General features: G+C 39.5%; 1 protein-coding gene across 1 annotated transcript; it reads left to right on the top strand.

Moving 5' to 3' along the window:
• Positions 1–231: 231 nt before the first annotated feature.
• On the top strand, positions 232–20,397 carry si:ch211-223a10.1 (uncharacterized). Its single transcript, XM_062057624.1, has 10 exons — positions 232–501; positions 7,689–7,824; positions 7,890–8,000; positions 8,071–8,203; positions 11,519–11,697; positions 13,822–13,895; positions 13,981–14,143; positions 14,228–14,310; positions 16,741–16,931; positions 19,093–20,397. Exons 1-10 carry the CDS (start codon positions 381–383, stop codon positions 19,579–19,581), a joined length of 1,680 nt encoding a protein of 559 aa, XP_061913608.1. The 5' UTR covers positions 232–380; the 3' UTR covers positions 19,582–20,397.
• The last annotated feature ends 207 nt before the right edge of the window (positions 20,398–20,604 follow it).

The raw sequence follows: 20,604 nt of genomic DNA, 5'->3' as shown, positions 1-20,604 counted from the left end.
TAGATATTTATTTTATTTATCCCACATAAATAATTTGGTACATTTAAAACAACAATACATAATATTCCGCACTAACATGTTTTTATATGACATGCATATTTAGTCGCTTAATTTCTACTTCCTGTTATATCGGCATCCAGCTCAGTCCATTCATTACGTCACTGATCATGTGAACGGGTTTGACCAATCAGACGGCTAGGGCGTGGTCAGTATTTGGACGGCATACTGTACCGTTATGCGAGGCTCTCCCTTCTGCGTGCGGCCAAATATTGTTTATTATCTCCAAAACGAGCGAGCAACACATCGACTGAGATGCTAATTGTCTCATGTTTCACCTGTGATTGGGAAATAAGGCTAATTGTGCACGCGAAGCCACGATAATGCATCCGGTGCCTTCATGCTCCCTGGATGACGAAGACATATTTGACTTTATACAGACAGGAAACATTGAACAATGTGCACTGTTCATTGAAAGTGACAAATCGATCCTCAGGGAGAAAGGTAAGCAAATCCTGCATAATAGTGTTCCAAATTTCTTCTTTTATTTATCATTTCTAGTGTGCAGTCAGAATTTATAATATTCAGTGATGTTTTCATAGGCAAACTAGGTTATTTTCCCATATATATATATATATATATATATATATATATATATATATATATATATATATATATATATATATATATATATATATATATATATATGTATATATATATATATATATATATATATATATATATATATATATATATATATATATATATATATATATATATATATATATATATATATATACGCTAGGTCAGGAAAAAACACAGAGGAAATTTCATCCCTACAAGCCTGTTTCGCAGGTTTCCCTATATATATATATATATATATATATATATATATATATATATATATATATATATATATATATATATATATATATATATATATATATATATATATATATATATATATATATACGCTAGGTCAGGAAAAAACACAGAGGAAATTTCATCCCTACAAGCCTGTTTCGCAGGTTTCCCTATATATATATATATATATATATATATATATATATATATATATATATATATATATATATATATATATATATATATATATATATATATATATCCCCCAGGTAAGCAAATCCTGCATAATAGTGTTCCAAATTTCTTCTTTTATTTATCATTTCTAGTGTGCAGTCAGAATGAATAATATTCAGTGATGTTTTCATAGGCAAACTCGGTTATTTTGCCATATATATATATATATATATATATACATATATATATATATATATATATATATATATATATATATATATATATATATATATATATATATATATATATATATATATATATATATATATATATATATATATATATGTTAGGTCAGGAAAAAACACCGAGGAAATTTCATCTCTACAAGCCTGTTTCGCAGGTTTCCCTATATATAAAAATATATATACACACACACACACATATATATATATATATATACACACACACACACACACACACACACACACACATATATATATATATACATATATATATATATATATATATATATATATATATATATATATATATATATATATATATATATATATATATATATATATATATATATATATATATATATATATATATATATATATACCCCAGGTAAGCAAATCCTGCATAATTCCAAATTTGTGTTCCAAATTTCTTCTTTTATTTATCATTTCTAGTGTGCAGTCAGAATGAATAATATTCAGTGATGTTTTCATAGGCAAACTAGGTTATTTTGCCGTATTTATATATATATATATATATATATATATATATATATATATATATATATATATATATATATATATATATATATACGTTAGGTCAGGAAAAAACACAGAGGCTATTTCATCCCTACAAGCCTGTTTCGCAGGTTTCCCTGCTCGTCAGGGGATTTGATTTAAAATCCCTAGAACATGTTTTGCTTTATTCATTATTGACGTGTTTCTACTTTATGTTGTATATTTTTTACATGAGCTTTCCAGTTAAATGTATCATCAATCATTATACCTAGAAATTTGGTTTCCTTTACTCTTTGGTAGAATAATAACAACACCGTAACGAAACAGCTTACAGCAGGGGTGTTAGACGTACGTCCCGCGGGCCTGGTCCAGCCCGAACAGGTTTTATCCGGCCCGCGGTATGAGTTTGCTAAGTATAAAAATGAGCCCGACATTTTTTAATTAAAGAAACCGCTGTTCTAAATGTGTCCTCTAGATGTCGCAATAGCAAACCTTTGTATCTTTGTAGATTATGCTACATGTGTAAAAAAAACAAAAACACATGATGTTAGTGCACTGGTCGAGGAAAATGAGAAAACTACATAAATAACATACTGTAATTTGATTTTGATATTTTTTTTATCTTGATAGATTGATAATTAACACCAATGATGACTGATGAACATTATCACATAATTTATTCAGAAAATATAAATAATGACAAATAAAGATAGAATACTAATAACCGCAACATGTAAGTGTAGCAACATTATGATTTGTACATTTTCAGAATGTGCTTGTTCTATTTTTAAACAAAGAAAACAATCTGAAGTTGTCTTTATTTTTAAGTTATCGTGCCGTGATTTTACCAGTCCGGCCCACTTTGGAATAGATTTTTCTCCATGTGGCCCCCAATCTAAAATGAGTTTGACACCCCTGGTTTACAGGTTACAAAATCTCCTTTTGGTTGCTGACGTATAACACATACATGCACCAAGTAAGCATAGATAAAGCCTAAAAAAATGTATTTTTAAGAAATTTGTCCAAAAAAAAAAAAAAAGATTTTAGAAAATTACAAAAAAAAATCGGGATTCGAATGTGATAAAAAAAAACATTTTTTAGCACCGCTAATTATTATATACCATATGATAGTTTGTAAAAAATAACAATAAATACTTAAATATCTGTTTGTCACCTTGACTTACGATTTCAAAGAAAGTTATCCATCAATTTGTACGGAGGCGAATTCAGTCTAAACCTGGGCCCGTGGAGAGGGGGTCCAGACAGAGGCCAAGGGGGGAAAAAACTCCTAGTCATAGCACACATAAGCATGTGTGTAAGAGGGAAACATCAAACATCAAAGGACATTAAAAGACATAAAAAGAGCAGAACTGATGCAACCAGACATTTCTACATACAGCTACAAAAGTAAAAACAACAACAACAAAAAAATACATATACACTTTGGTGGCCTCTGCGGTGTTCCACCCCATCGTCTGCAGGGGTGGAGGGGGAGCATGGCCAGAGACAGGAGCAGACCCAACAAAGCAACCAAGAGAGCCGACTCTCCAACTCTCGGCCAGTGTCCAGTCTGCATGGATGAGTAAGGATACGTCCAAGGAGACAGAGGCGTCTCATACCTGCTCAGTCAGCCATGACACCGTTAAGCCCGTCCGTCCCGGCGCTCAGCACGACCTGCTCAGTGGCCTAGTGGTTAGAGTGTCCGCCCTGAGATCGGTAGGTCGCGAGTTCAAACCCCGGCTGAGTCATACCAAAGACTATAAAAATGGGACCCATTACCTCCCTGCTTGGCACCCAGCATCAAGGGTTGGAATTGGGGGTTGAATCACCAAAAATGATTCCCGGGCGCGGCCACCGCTGCTGCTCACTGCTCCCCTCACCTCACCTCCCAAGGGGTGAACAAGGGGACGGGTCAAATGCAGAGGACAAATTTCACCACACCTGGTGTGTGTGACAATCATTGGTACTTTAACTTTAACTTAACTTAGCTACGCAGCGCTGAGAAAGGCTCTGACCAGGTTCAAGTCGATTTACTGTTTATATTATATAATGTTTATAACTTAAATCAAATCACATCGCGCTTTAAATATTGTGGCTTTACCACATCACATTTGGGGAGTTTGTTAAGCATATTCTTCAACATTTGTGCACTAAGTCAAGCATTTTCAAGCATAAAAATGGCCAAATAAACTAAAAAATATCAATGCAACAGTGTTATTGGCGGTGGACACCGGCGGTGAGGGATGCCGTCAAGCTGAAGAAGGAGTCCTATCGGGTTCTTTTGGCTCATAGGACTCCTGAGGTAGCGGACATGTACCGACAGGCCAAGCGGTGTGCGGCTTCAGCGGTCACGGAGGCAAAAACTCGGACATGGGAGGAGTTCGGGGAAGCCATGGAAAACGACTTCCGGACGGCTTCGAAACGATTCTGGACCACCATCCGCCGCCTCAGGAAGGGGAAGCAGTGCACTATCAACACCGTGTATGGTGGGGATGGTGTTCTGCTGACCTCGACTGCGGATGTTGTGGATCGGTGGAGGGAATACTTCGAAGACCTCCTCAATCCCACCAACACGTCATCCTATGAGGAAGCAGTGCCTGGGGAATCTGTGGTGGGCTCTCCTATTTCTGGGGCTGAGGTTGCTGAGGTAGTTAAAAAGCTCCTCGGTGGCAAGGCCCCGGGGGTGGATGAGATCCGCCCGGAGTTCCTTAAGGCTCTGGATGCTGTGGGGCTGTCTTGGTTGACAAGACTCTGCAGCATCGCGTGGACATCGGGGGCGGTACCTCTGGATTGGCAGACCAGGGTGGTGGTTCCTCTCTTTAAGAAGGGGAACCGGAGGGTGTGTTCTAACTATCGTGGGATCACACTCCTCAGCCTTCCCGGTAAGGTCTATTCGGGTGTGCTGGAGAGGAGGCTACGCCGGATAGTCGAACCTTGGATTCAGGAGGAACAGTGTGGTTTTCGTCCTGGTCGTGGAACTGTGGACCAGCTCTATACTCTCGGCAGGGTCCTTGAGGGTGCATGGGAGTTTGCCCAACCAGTCTACATGTGTTTTGTGGACTTGGAGAAGGCATTCGACCGTGTCCCTCGGGAAGTCCTGTGGGGAGTGCTCAGAGAGTATGGGGTATCGGACTGTCTGATTGTGGCGGTCCGCTCCCTGTATGATCAGTGCCAGAGTTTGTTCCGCATTGCCGGCAGTAAGTCGGACACGTTTCCAGTGAGGGTTGGACTCCGCCAAGGCTGCCCTTTGTCACCTATTCTGTTCATAACTTTTATGGACAGAATTTCTAGGCGCAGTCAAGGCGTTGAGGGGATCTGGTTTGGTGGCTGCAGGATTAGGTCTCTGCTTTTTGCAGATGATGTGGTCCTGATGGCTTCATCTGGCCAGGATCTTCAGCTCTCGCTGGATCGGTTCGCAGCTGAGTGTGAAGCGACTGGGATGAGAATCAGCACCTCCAAGTCCGAGTCCATGGTTCTCGCCCGGAAAAGGTTGCGGAGGAGACCCTGCCCCAAGTGGAGGAGTTCAAGTACCTTGGAGTCTTGTTCACGAGTGAGGGAAGAGTGGATCGTGAGATCGACAGGCGGATCGGTGCGGCGTCTTCAGTAATGCGGACGCTGTATCGATCCGTTGTGGTGAAGAAGGAGCTGAGCCGGAAGGCAAAGCTCTGAATTTACCGGTCGATCTACGTTCCCATCCTCACTTATGGTCATGAGCTTTGGGTTATGACCGAAAGGACAAGATCACGGGTGCAAGCGGCCAAAATGAGTTTCCTCCGCCGGGTGGCGGGGCTCTCCCTTAGAGATAGGGTGAGAAGCTCTGCCATCCGGGGGGAGCTCAAAGTAAAGCCGCTGCTCCTCCACATCGAGAGGAGCCAGTTGAGGTGGTTCGGGCATCTGGTCAGGATGCCACCCGAACGCCTCCCTAGGGAGGTGTTTAGGGCACGTCCGACTGGTAGGAGGCCACGGGGAAGACCCAGGACACGTTGGGAAGACTATGTCTCCCGGCTGGCCTGGGAACGCCTCGGGATCCCCCGGAAAGAGCTGGACGAAGTGGCTGGGGAGAGGGAAGTCTGGGTTTCCCTGCTTAGGCTGCTGCCCCCGCGACCCGACTTCGGATAAGCGGAAGAAGATGGATGGATGGATGGAGATGAGACCAAACCAATCAGTGTGTGCTGTTCAGTACCATGGCTCAGCCTCAGACAGCATTACTATATTGGAGTGTAAATGTGACTAAAGGGTGTTATTTCATGTCTTGGGGGCTCTCATAATGTTGAAAATATATTTAGACTGAACAGATTGATTTCTTATAATTATTCCTACTTTGTGGAAATTCATTCCTCAAAGTCATGTGGTCATGAACCAATGAACAGCGATAAAGATAGATAGATAGTACTTTAGTGATTTCTTCAGGAGAGTTCCCTCAGGACAAGGGATTACTCTATTTACAATAATGAAAAACTAAATAATGTACAGTACAGGCCAAAAGTTTGTACACACCTTCTTCTCATTCAATGCGTTTTCTTTATTTTCATGGCTATTTACATTGTAGATTGTCACTGAAGGCATCAAAACTATGAATGAACACATGTGGAGTTATGTAAAAAAGGTGAAATAACTGAAAACATGTTTTATATTCGAGTTTCTTCAAAATAGCCACCCTTTGCTCTGATTACTGCTTTGCACACTCTTGGCATTCTCTCTATAAGCTTCAAGCACACCTGTGAAGTGAACTACCTTGAGACTACCTCTTGAAGCTCATCGAGAGAATGCCAAGAGTGTGCGAAAAAGTAATCAGAGCAAAGGGTGGCTATTTTGAAGAAACTAGAATATAAAACATGTTTTCAGTTATTTCACCTTTTTTTTGTTAAGTACATAACTCCACATGTGTTCATTCATAGTTTTGATGCCTTCAGTGACAATCTACAATGTAAATAGTCATGAAAATAAAGAAAACACATTGAATGAGAAGGTGTGCCCAAACGTCCAAAAGTCTAATTAATATTAAATATCTAAAATCTAGGATATTTTAAATGCAGCTATTCAACTAACCATGAACACAATATCCTCACCCGACATTAATCTATAGGAATAAGTTTGGTTTTGGTATCTACTGTTTACACATGCACAGAGATATCATGTCTGACAGCTTGTTTCTCGTTTGTCATGAAAAAAAAGTTGGGTTTATTCAAGAAAATCTGCCAGCGAGCAAGTTCATTTTAGGTAACTGACTCTCTTTTTTGGAAGGTAAACACTAAATTTACACTACCGTTCAAAAGTTTGGGGTCACATTGAAATGTCCTTATTTTTGAAGGAAAAGCACTGTACTTTTCAATGAAGATAACTTTAAACTAGTCTTAACTTTAAAGAAATACACTCTATACATTGCTAATGTGGTAAATGACTATTCTAGCTGCAAATGTCTGGTTTTTGGTGCAATATCTACATAGGTGTATAGAGGCCCATTTCCAGCAACTATCACTCCAGTGTTCTAATGGTACAATGTGTTTGCTCATTGGCTCAGAAGGCTAATTGATGATTAGAAAACCCTTGTGCAATCATGTTCACACATCTGAAAACAGTTTAGCTCGTTACAAAAGCTACACAACTGACCTTCCTTTGAGCAGATTGAGTTTCTGGAGCATCACATTTGTGGGGTCAATTAAACGCTCAAAATGGCCAGAAAAAGAGAACTTTCATCTGAAACTCTACAGTCTATTCTTGTTCTTAGAAATGAAGGCTATTCCACAAAATTGTTTGGGTGACCCCAAACTTTTGAACGGTAGTGTACCCTCATCCCAGGCTTCACAAAGTCAGAGTTTTGACTTCACCTGCTTACTGTAATACATCATTTCGAGGGCGTACATCTTGAAATTGGTGCATTTATTTCCTTTGATCCAGGCTGGGGCGGTTTTACTCCGCTCCACTATGCTGCCCTGCATGGCAACTCTGCCCTGGTCGACCTTTTCCTCAGCAACGCCGCTGACCCCAACCTGACGTGCGACGCGGGACAGACGGCGTTTCACTTTGCGTGCAGGTACTTGCTGCTGATGTTTACTTTGCGTCTCTTTAACGTCTAACAACGGCGTTGTCTTCCGATAGGCAGGGAAACGTTTACATCATTCATAAAATGATGCAGCACGGAGCTGATCTGCGCCTCGTGGATCTGCAAGGAAAATCGGCTTTGCATCACGCGGTGACTGGAGGCAGCATGTGAGTCAGGTCCATCTTGTCACAACTGGACGTTTCATACACGCGCCGACTTTGCGTTATGTTTCTCCAGAATTGCGGTGCATTATTTGTGGGAGACGGAAATGCTGCGTTTCACGGACACAGACATGCACCGGGTGACGCCCCTCCACCTTGCAGCATCTACAGGCAACACAGATATGGTCCAGTACCTTCTCAAACACCAGGTAGTCAACCCTTTTTTATTCTTACCGTCCAAATAAAAAGGCAAGTTCTCATAAGACTCATATGGCCCCGTTCCTGGGTGGATCTCGCGTAAGAGGAAGAGGGGGGTTCATTTTGCAATGCAGCGCTGAAAATGATGGAAAGCGCCACTCTACATAGCAACTGACGCTGTGGTCAAAGTTGGAATTGCCCTCTCCCCCAATTTGTCACGTGTCATGTGTCGGGTAAACCGTGATGAATGGGGGCCATATAAATCCCCTTACAATGCTGCAATTATAAATAATAAATGATAAATGGGTTATACTTGTATAGCGCTTTTCTACCTTCAAGGTACTCAAAGCGCTTTGACAGTATTTCCACATTCACACACACATTCACACACTGATGGCGGGAGCTGCCATGCAAGGCGCTAACCAGCAGCCATCAGGAGCAAAGGTGAAGTGTCTTGCCCAAGGACACAACGGACGTGACTAGGATGGTAGAAGGTGGGGATTGAACCCCAGTAACCAGCAACCCTCCGATTGCTGGCACGGCCACTCTACCAACTTCGCCACGCCGCCCCTTTTATTAAATCAATCAATTAAATTCAATTCAATTATTAAATTAAATTAATTAATTTAATTAAATTATCAATTAAAGCCTCTGTTCAGTTAACCAAGTCTCTTATTTCTCTTAATTCAAGTCAGAAGATAATTTCAATTAACAGAACAACCTCTCATGATCTGTGGCTTGGATCATTTTTTGGACTCCCTTAGTTCCTGTTTGTGCGCCTCTGGGTTTGTTTTAGTTTCCATGGGGATTAATTGGGTTCACCTGCCTCTGGTTAGTGGTCGTCACGCTCACCTGTGGTCGACCACTAATCAGAGAGCTATTTATTCACCTCTTTCGCCACGCTCAGTCTGGCTTCATTGTTTGCCATACGCAACAGGTTACCTTAGTATTTCTTGTCTCCTAGTTTATGCTTCCTGTGCTAGTTTGTACCTTAGCTTCACGTGCAATCGGCACGTTTTTCCTTCTGCTTGTTTTCTGTTTTTGGTACCTCTTTGATTTTCGAAAATGAAATCATGTTCCTACCTGCACGCCTTGTCCGGAGTAGTCCGTCTGCATCCCGGGAGAACAAACCCCGCAGAAAGATGCGACCCCCCTCATACGTGACAACCTCTTGTTGTAGTTTTTTTTACAAACTCAACAAGATGACAGTTGAAGTATGATACTGTAAGTTGTCAGCGTCCAGCAGCTTTATCTAAGTCTGCATGCACTTTAGATTGGTACGACACATCTGTTTGGGTTGCTGACAGTTGTTTACAGACACATTAGACTTAATAATGTATGCATATAAAAGAGAAAGAAAATCATAAGCAAACCTAAAAAAACCTAATTTGAAAGATTTAGTTTGTTTGTTGAAAGATGGCGGAATATAAGCAAAATAATCTTATCGATCTTATTTTTAATAATGTGGTAGAACACAATTTTTGACCCAATTGTATTCATACCTTCCATAAATATGGAGAAACAGAAGGGGTATATTTAATAAGTACTTTAATTTAGGAAATTATGTAGTATTTTTGTAATAATTTAATACTGGTTTTGATATTTTGCTTTTATTTTTTATAGTGTTTTAGAATAATTTTGAAAATATTGTAATGTTTTTGTAATAATGTAATATTTTTTTCAATATTTGTGAAAATGTTCATGTTTTTTTCTTTAAAAAAAATATAAAATAGGTAAAGAAAATAGCACAGTATTGTAGAAGATATAAGTATTAAAAATATATATATTTGCCATTTTCATTTGAAAGATGGCTGAATTAAAACGATACACTGATCGTATTTTTTAAGAGTGGGGTAAGTACACAGCTTTTGTCAAAAATGTAATTATAACCTCCACAAATACACTATCTAGTAAAACAGAATGTGTATATGTTTAATAAGTAATTTAGAAGATAATGTAATAATATTTTATGATCATTTAATATTGCTTTCATTTTTTAAATATATTTTCAAAGTTTTTATAATATAAAAAAAATCATATAATGATATTGTTATAATTTCATATTGTTTTCAATATTTTTCAAATAATGTAATAATATTTTTTTGACAATTTAATGTTTGTAATATTTTATCAAATAATGTTTTATTAATTTGTTTTTAAGTGTTGAAAATAGCTAAAGAAAATGGCAAAATACAATACAGTATATATACAGTATATTATTTATTAAAGAAAAATATATTCGCCATTTTCATTAGAAGATGGCTGAATTCAAACACAATAATTTAAATGTAAATTTTTTCCAGAGTGGGGTAAATACACAGCTTTTTACCCAGATGTATTTATTCTCCACAAATAGTGAGTAAAACTGAATTTGTATGTGTTTGATAAGTAATTTTGAAAAAAGGTAATATTTTGTAATGATTTTATATTATTTTCTTTGTTTTAAAATATTTTAAAATATTTTTTTACAAAATCTCACATATACTGTATGTATATAATTATTGTTTTCAATGTTTTAAATTATATATATTTTAAATTGTAACATTTTGAAAATAGGTAAGAAGAAGATATTATTAATAAAATGTATATTTGCCATTCTATTTGAAATATGGCTGAATTTAAACACACAAATCTCACTGAACACATTTTTCGGAATATTTTGAATACACAGCTTTTGCCCAAAATGTATTTATACCCTCCACAAATATTCAGTGAAACATAATTTGTATCTATTTTAAAAAATAATCTCATATTTTTATGATAATGTAATATTGTTTTCAGTATTAAAAGAACTGTTTTTTAATCATTCTGAAAATAATTTTATATTTAAATAAGTTATTTTTCAATATTTTTTAAATTGTTTTTTGTATTTGAAAATTTCCAAATGAGTGAAGGAAATTGCAAAAGAATATCAAAGATATAAACGATTAAAAAAAATATTCACCATTTTCATTTGAAAGAGGGTTGAATTCAAACAATAATCTCACTGATCATATTTTTCATAGTGGGGTAAATACACAGCTTTTGCCCGCAATATATTTCTAACCTTCGCAAATGTTGATTAAAACAGAATTTGTATGTGTGTGATAAGTAATTTTGAATATTTTTTGTAATAATTCAATATTTGTTTCAAGATTTATATTCAAAATTGTAATTGTGTTTATAACTTTGAAAATATGATATGATATAGCTACATTTGTGCAGCGTCTTTGTAAAAAACATAAAAAATGCTATATTACTCTAAAGGTTGAAATTTAATAAATAAAAAAATATCAACTAAAAATGTAAATTCATTTTAGACTATAGTGTTGTTTTTTGTGTATCAGCGCTGTGCTGCGGATGACGTCGACCAGCAGGGGTGGACGGCTCTCCACGTTGCAGCAGAGCGAGGCGGTGTGGAGGTGTGCTGGATGCTGCTGCAGAAAGCTGGGTGCAGGGTGCTTCATGAGAAAAACTTCAACGGACTGACGCCACTGGACCTCAGCAGGCAGGGGAAAACATTTAGGTGAATACAAAAAAATACATACGTTGGTCAATTCCCAACATATTTAATATACAGTATGTACAAAACCAGTGAAGTCGGCACGTTGTGTAATTCGTAAATAAAAACAGAATACAATGATTTGTAAATCCTTTTCAACTTATATTCAATTGAATACACTGCAAAGACAAGATATTTAATGTTCGAACTGAGAAACTTCATTTTTTTTTGGCAAATAATCATTTACTTGGAATTTAATGGCAGCAACACATAGCAAAAAAGTTGGCACAGGGGCATTTTTACCACTGTGTTACATGGCCTTTCCTTTTAACAACACTCAGTAAACGTTTGGGAACTGAGGAGACCTATTTTGAAGCTTTTCAGGTGGAATTATTTCCCATTCTTGCTTGATGTACAGCTTAAGTTGTTCAACAGTCCGGGGGTCTACGTAGTGGTATTTTAGGCTTCATAATGCGCCACACATTTTCAATGGGAGATAGGTCTGGACTACAGGCAGGTCAGTGTAGTACCCGCACTCTTTTACTATGAAGCCACGTTGATGTAACACGTGGCTTGGCATGATCTTGCTGAAATAAGCAGGGGCGTCCATGGTAACGTTGCTTGGATGGCAACATATGTTGCTCCAAAACCTGTATGTAACTTTCAGCATTACTGGTGCCTTCACAGATGTGCAAGTTACCCATGCCTTGGGCACTAATACACCCCCATACCATCACAGATGCTGGCTTTTCAACTTTGCGCCTATAACAATCCGGATGGTTATTTTCCTCTTTGTTCCAGAGGACACAACGTCCACAGTTTCCAAAAACAATTTGAAATGTGGACTCGTCAGACCACAGAACACTTTTCCACTTTGCATCAGTCCATCTTAGATGAGCTCGGCCCCAGCGAAGCCGGTGGCATTTCTGGGTGTTGTTGATAAATGGCTTTCACTTTGCAGAGTAGAGTTTTAACCTGCACTTACATATGTAGCGACCAACTGTAGTTACTGACAGTGGTTTTCTGGTGTGTTCCTGAGCCCATGTGGTGATATCCTATACACACTGATGTTGCTGTTTGATGCAGTACCGCCTGAGGGATCGAAGGACCGTAATATTAACGCTTACGTGCAGTGATTTTTACAGATTCTCTGAACCTTTTGATGATATTACGGACCGTAGATGGTGAAATTCCTAAATTCCTCGCAATAGCTCGTTGAGAAATGTTGTTCTTAAACTGTTAGACAATTTGCTCCCACATTTGTTCACAAAGTGGTGACCCTCGCCCCATCCTTGTTTGTGAATGACTGAGCATTTCATGGAAGCTGCTATTATACCCAATCGTGGCACCCACCTGTTCTCAATTAGCCTGTTCACCTGTGGTATGTTCCAAATCCACCTGTTCTCAATTATCCTGTTCACATGTGGGATGTTCCGAACAAGTGTTGGATGAGCATTCCTCAACTTTCTTAGTCTTTTTTGCCACTTGTGCCAGCTTTTTTGAAACATGTTGCAGGCATCAAATTCCAAATGAGCTAATATTTGCAAAAAAATAACGTTTTCCAGTTCGAACGTTAAATATCTTGTCTTTGCAGTCTATTCAATTGAATATAAGTTGAAAAATATTTACAAATCATATTATTCTGTTTTTATTTACGATTTACACAACGTGCCAACTTCACTGGTTTTGGGTTTTGTAAGTAATGTTGATAAATGCAGGCTCTCATAAAGATCTAATACAAAAGCTGCATGAAAGTATTACTGAACCTTACAATGGCTGCTCCTTTAACCATGTTAGTGTACTTAATGAAGTGTCCAGTGAATATATATACTTCATTGCGATTAGTTTTTTTAAAATTTTGTAGGCATAAACAGCTCACCAAACTACTGAGTCAGTACATGAACGTGACACTCTATATGTGCTTTTATTTTGTAGGCATAAACAGCTCACCAAACTACTGAGTCAGTACATGAACGTGACACTCTATATGTGCTTTTATTTTGTAGGCATAAACAGCTCACCAAACTACTGAGTCAGTACATGAATGTGCCACTCTATATGTGCTTTTATTTTGTAGGCATAAACAGCTCACCAAACTACTGAGTCAGTACATGAACGTGCCACTCTGTATGTGCTTTTATTTTGTAGGCATAAACAGCTCACCAAACTACTGAGTCAGTACATGAACGTGCCAATCTACCACAAGCCCAAAGAGTCTGATGGTAAAAAATCGCCATCATGTTGTGTACACGAAATGTGTACGTTCATGTTTGTCTATTTGTGTTGTTTTTTTTCCCCCGACTCTAGCTTTGTACTACTGGACGCTGTTTTTCCCCGGCCTGAGCGGAACCGTCATTCTGCTGATAGCGGCCGTGATGGGAGGTTACGGTGGTCTCCTTTGCAGCGTACTCTTCCCCTGGCTTGCCAGAAGCATCTTCACACAATACCACCGCATGGCCACCTATCAAAGGTTTGGAAAAGCGTTGCATTTCCATCGTATGATAACTTTTATCAGCATATTTCACGGCTTGTTACGTCTTCATCTCCCTTCCAGGTTACCCAACCCCATTTACTTGGGAACCCTCATGGCCGGACTGCTTCATTCCCTGCTTTGCTTTTATTGGAAAATAACAGCTAATATCCTTTTTTTCCCACTGTGAGCTCAACAATGTTGGCCAAATTTAATTTTTGTTTCCCAAAATTATGTAGATTAGTAGTTAAATCTTTTAGACGTTATCCAGTGGAACCTCAGACATATCAGTGCAGTGTCAATACAGCTAGTGAGTGTGCCAAACACTCAGAGGTCTCTCTCTCTTTGATACTTGCAGAGCATTTTGTGCGGGCTCCTTCGCGTAGTTTAGAGTTGAGATATTTTTCAAGCTGGCTGACATCATTTCTTCCTGGATGTACAAACACCGTTTCCATATGAGTTGGGAAATTGTGATGTAAATATAAATGGAATACAATGATTTGCAAATAATTTTCAACCCATATTCAGTTGAATATGCTACAAAGACCACATATTGGGAACAGGTGGGTGCCATGATTGGGTATAAAAGTAGATTCCATGAAATGCTCAGTCATTCACAAACAAGGATGGGGCGAGGGTCACCACTTTGTCAACAAATGCGTGAGCAAATTGTTGAACAGTTTAAGAAAAACCTTTCTCAACCAGCTATTGCGAGGAATTTAGGGATTTCACCATCTACGGTCCGTAATATCATCAAAGGGTTCAGAGAATCTGGAGAAATCACTGCACGTAAGCAGCTAAGCCCGTGACCTTCGATCCCTCAGGCTGTACTGCATCAACAAGCGACATCAGTGTGTAAAGGATATCACCACATGGGCTCAGGAACACTTCAGAAACCCACTGTCAGTAACTACAGTTGGTCGCTACATCTGTAAGTGCAAGTTAAAACTCTCCTATGCAAGGCGATAACTGTTTATCAACAACACCCAGAAACGCCGTCGGCTTCGCTGGGCCTGAGCTCATCTAAGATGGACCGATACAAAGTGGAAAAGTGTTCTGTGGTCTGACGAGTCCACATTTCAAATTGTTTTTGGAAACTGTGGACGTTGTGTCCTCCGGACCAAAGAGGAAAAGAACCATCCGGATTGTTATAGGCGCAAAGTTGAAAAGCCAGCATCTGTGATGGTATGGGGGTGTATTAGTGCCCAAGACATGGGTAACTTACACATCTGTGAAGGCACCATTAATGCTGAAAGGTACATACAGGGTTTGGAGCAACATATGTTGCCATCAAAGCAACGTTACCATGGACGCCCCTGCTTATTTCAGCAAGACAATGCCAAGCCACGTGTTACATCAACGTGGCGTCATAGTAAAAGAGTGCAGGTACTAGATTGGCCTGCCTGTAGTCCAGACCTGTCTCCCATTGAAAATGTGTGGCGCATTATGAAGCCTAAAATACCACAACGGAGACCCCCGGACTGTTGAACAACTTAAGCTGTACATCAAGCAAGAATGAGAAAGAATTCCACCTGAAAGCTTAAAAAATGTGTCTCTTCAGTTCCCAAACGTTTACTGAGTGTTAAAAGGAAAGGCCATGTAACACAGTGGTGAACATGCCCTTTCCCAACTACTTTGGCACATGTTGCAGCCATGAAATTCTAAGTTAATTATTATTTGCAAAAAAAAAAAAAAGTTTTTGAGTTTGAACATCAAATATCTTGTCTTTGTAGTGCATTCAATTGAATATGGGTTGAAAAGGATTTGCAAATCTTTGTATTCCGTTTATATTTACATCTAACACAATTTCCCAACTCATATGGAAACGGGGTTTGTAATAGCAAGTATGTGAATTAAAAAAAAATACTGGTATCATGTGTATATAGTATCTGCTGATGTAGTGAATCAGAATCAGAATCAGAAATACAAATTAAGATTTTTTTTATATTTTTCCTCCACAATAAATTGTATTTCATATAAATTAATCATATAAATTAAGTTGTAGTTGTAAAAAAAAAAAGACCAATACGTTATATGTCAAAATGCCAAATATCAGCGCCGAAAATGGTCGATGTGTAGTGTATACTATATTTGTATATCCTATTCCAACAATGTTGCATTTAAAAACACAATGCAATGTTACAAAGTAACTTTTTTTTTTTTTTTTTAATCCCTGGTTAAATGTATTTTTAGAGCCACAGTGTTGCACCAGGTTAACCTACTCAGTGGCCTAGTGGTTAGAGTGTCCGCCCTGAGATCGGTAGGTTGTGAGTTCAAACCCCGGCCGAGTCATACCAAAGAATATAAAAAAATGGGACCCATTACCTCCCTGCTTGGCACTCAGCATCAAGGGTTGGAATTGGGGGTTAAATCACCAAAATGATTCCCGGGCGCGGCACCGCTGCTGCCCACTGCTCCCCTCACCTCCCAGGGGGAGAACAAGGGGATGGGTCAAATGCAGAGGACAAATTTCACCACACCTAGTGTGTGTGACAATCATTGGTACTTTAACTTTAACCTAACAATACACTATCTGTTCACATGGTAACAGCATCAGCCATATAAGAGGGAAAACTGTCAGCCTTAACCGAATGAAAGTTCTGAGCCAACCGGTGTCCTGGTCCAGGTGTCTATGGTCCACTTCTGCCTCGTCCTCGCTTTGTTCTGCAAGGTTCTGAGTCAGGACCCCGGGTCTTTGGATAGAACGGAATCAGATCCTCGGTTCTCTTGTGTTGCTGACCTGGTGGAGAATAACCAGAGCCCTCGCAGGTTCTGTCCCTACTGTGAGGTAAGACGTCCTACTGGAGACTGGTGGTAGTGCTTTCTGCCGTGGCTCTTGGTGAGGGCGGTCGCATTCTCCCCCCGTCTTCTCCCTGCTTGCTCTCTTTGTCTTGTTCTGTCTACACTTTTTTTGAAGGCTCTTTCTCTGCGCTGTCCTCCAAATTAGCTGCAGCCGGCCGCCGTGGCTCCCACTCCCTCCCCTCTGTTGCAAGTTTTGTGATTATATGGAACATGTTTATGTGTGCTATGTTTGTTTTTTTCCTTGGCCTCAGTCTGGACCCCCTACCGGGAGTTCAGCCTTTGACTGAATATGTTTTTACTCTTCCCCCCTTCCCCAATATCACCTGTTTCCCACCTTTTTTAAGGGGCGCCGCAAGAGGCTGACCCGTTCTTGTCTCCCTGTAATGTATCTTTGCTCTTAGTGGGACTCTGCCGAAAACGTAATTTCATTTCTTATACGTCTTGTACAAACCCCGTTTCCATATGAGTTGGGAAATTGTGTTAGATGTAAATATAAACGGAATACAATGATTTGCAAATCATTTTCAACCCATATTCAGTTGCTACAAAGACAACATCTTTGATGTTCAAACTGATAAACATTTTTTTTTTTGCAAATCATCATTAACTTTAGGATTTGATGCCAGCAACACGTGACAAAGAAGTTGGGAAAGGTGGCAATAAGATAGATGGATAGTACTTTATTGATTCCTTCAGGAGAGTTCCCTCAGGAAAATTAATACTGATAAAGTTGAGGAATGCTCATCAAACACTTATTTGGAACATCCCATAGGTGAACAGGCAAATTGGGAACAGGTGGGTGCCATGATTGGGTATAAAAGTAGATTCCATGAAATGCTCAGTCATTCACAAACAAGGATGGGGCGAGGGTCACCACTTTGTCAACAAATGCGTGAGCAAATTGTTGAACAGTTTAAGAAAAACCTTTCTCAACCAGCCATTGCAAGGAATTTAGGGATTTCACCATCTACGGTCCGTAATATCATCAAAGGGTTCAGAGAATCTGGAGAAATCACTGCACGTAAGCAGCTAAGCCCGTGACCTTCGATCCCTCAGGCTGTACTGCATCAACAAGCGACATCAGTGTGTAAAGGATATCACCACATGGGCTCAGGAACACTTCAGAAACCCACTGTCAGTAACTACAGTTGGTCGCTACATCTGTAAGTGCAAGTTAAAACTCTCCTATGCAAGGCGAAAACCGTTTATCAACAACGCCCAGAAACGCCGTCGGCTTCGCTGGGCCTGAGCTCATCTAAGATGGACTGATACAAAATGGAAAAGTGTTCTGTGGTCTGACGAGTCCACATTTCAAATTGTTTTTGGAAACTGTGGACGTCGTGTCCTCCGGACCAAAGAGGAAAAGAACCATCCGGATTGTTATAGGCGCAAAGTTGAAAAGCCAGCATCTGTGATGGTATGGGGGTGTATTAGTGCCCAAGACATGGGTAACTTAAACATCTGTGAAGGCGCCATTAATGCTGAAAGGTACATACAGGTTTTGGAGCAACATATGTTGCCATCCAAGCAACGTTACAATGGACGCCCCTGCTTATTTCAGCAAGACAATGCCAAGCCACGTGTTAAATCAAAGTGGCTTCATAGTAAAAGAGTGCAGGTACTAGACTGGCCTGCCTGTAGTCCAGACCTGTCTCCCATTGAAAATGTGTGGCGCATTATGAAGCCTGAAATACCACAACGGAGACCCCCGGACTGTTGAACAACTTAAGCTGTACATCAAGCAAGAATGGGAAAGAATTCCACCTGAGAAGCTTCAAAAATGTGTCTCTTCAGTTCCCAAACGTTTACTGAGTGTTGTTAAAAGGAAAGGCCATGTAACACAGTGGTGAACATGCCCTTTCCCAACTACTTTGGCACGTGTTGCAGCCATGAAATTCTAAGTTAATTATTATTTGCAAAAAAAAAAATTAAGTTTATGAGTTTGAACATCAACTATCTTGTCTTTGTAGTGCATTTAATTGAATATGGGTTGAAAAGGATTTGCAAATCTTTTTACTCCGTTTATATTTACATCTAACACAATTTCCCAACTCATATGGAAACGGGGTTTGTACATGTTAAAGAATGGACAATAATAAAAGCACCTTGAACCTTGCAGTAAGACCTGACCAAGTCTCTTTTTCCAGCTGTTCCAGCCAGACCACACCAAGCACTGCAAGCTGTGCAACGTGTGCATTAAAGACTACGACCACCACTGCCTTTTCCTAAACAGCTGCGTCGGCCGGGGTAATCACCGCCTCTTCCTCTTCTTCATCCTCTCCATGGTGAGCGCCCACCTCTTATTCATCGCCACGGCGGCGAGTTACCTTCACCACGAGATGCCCGGAAGCAGTCTCGGCCTCTCGTGGTGGCTCACCTATCTCGGGGAGGAGTTCTGGGTGACGTCGATGGTGGTTATGAACGCGATCACGCTCCTGTGGGAGGCGTGGCTACTCACCGAGCAGTTTGATGCCATCGCCATGGGAACAACTACTTACTTTGTACACTTAGAAAATGTGAGGCGGCGGAGGCCGCTCGGGCAGCGCTGGGTTGCGGTGTTGGCGTTTCTGCTGGAAGGACGGCGACGGGTGGTCGGACAGTGCACACAAGACGACAAAGCTGCAATAGACGTTTAAAACGCTCTCTTTTTGTTCACGCTTGCTCGTTTACAAACCGTCTGCACTGAGATAGTCCTGAATGTCACTTCATTAGGTACGCCTTGTTCGATGGCAATTGGCCACTTCATTTTAAAGTTTGATTGATTGATTGAATCTTTTATTAGTAGATTGTACAGTACAGTACATATTCCGTACAATTGACCACTAAATGGTAACACCTGAATAAGTTTTTCAACATGTTTAAGTCGGGGTCCACGTTAATCAATTCATGGTACCGTTCACGCTCCAATTAACGGCTCAATTCAGTTAACACCGGAGCCGCCGGGTCGTGGTTTATAAAAACAAATGGCATTAACAGCTGTGGCTGTAGGCAACCTTCTTATTTTTCATTTCACTTTCCTTTATTTAACCAGGTAAAACTGTTCAAATCTGTTTTGCAAGACTGACAGGTTGCATAAATACGTAGAACAACAACAAAACTGGAGCAGTCACACACTATAGTTAAAACTACAAATTACTTACTTATTATTATCATTATTAGCAATAATACTGCTAACATTAACAATATTAAACAATCCCATGTATGTACAAAATAACAAACACGACAGTACACAGTGTTGTCACTATGACGGGTGCAACATGAACAATATTAAACAATAGAAAATAACAGTGACGTCACTATGACGGGTGTAACATTAACAATATTAAACAATAGAAAATAACAGTGACGTCACTATGACGGGTGTAACATTAACAATAACAGTGACGTCACTATGACGGGTGTAACAGTGTTCATTCATTGTCTTTACCGTAGCATAAAAAGTGCAGATGGCCTTAAAACGCCACAACACTCAGTCACCATTTGTAAGTACCCAAAATAAAGACTCGAAATAAATATAAATTCAATGGGATCAGAAACATTGGAGGAAACGGGATTAAAAGCCGATGCTAACCGCCCATACATGGGTACGGCTAGCAGCTACTATTAGCAAACAGATTCACTTACCAACAAGGCTTAATAACACTCTCTCGGCGCAACTC

This window comes from Entelurus aequoreus, linkage group LG09 (genome assembly GCF_033978785.1).
Source record: "Entelurus aequoreus isolate RoL-2023_Sb linkage group LG09, RoL_Eaeq_v1.1, whole genome shotgun sequence".
NCBI lineage: Eukaryota > Metazoa > Chordata > Actinopteri > Syngnathiformes > Syngnathidae > Entelurus > Entelurus aequoreus.
This window is presented reverse-complemented; position numbering and strand designations above follow the sequence as displayed.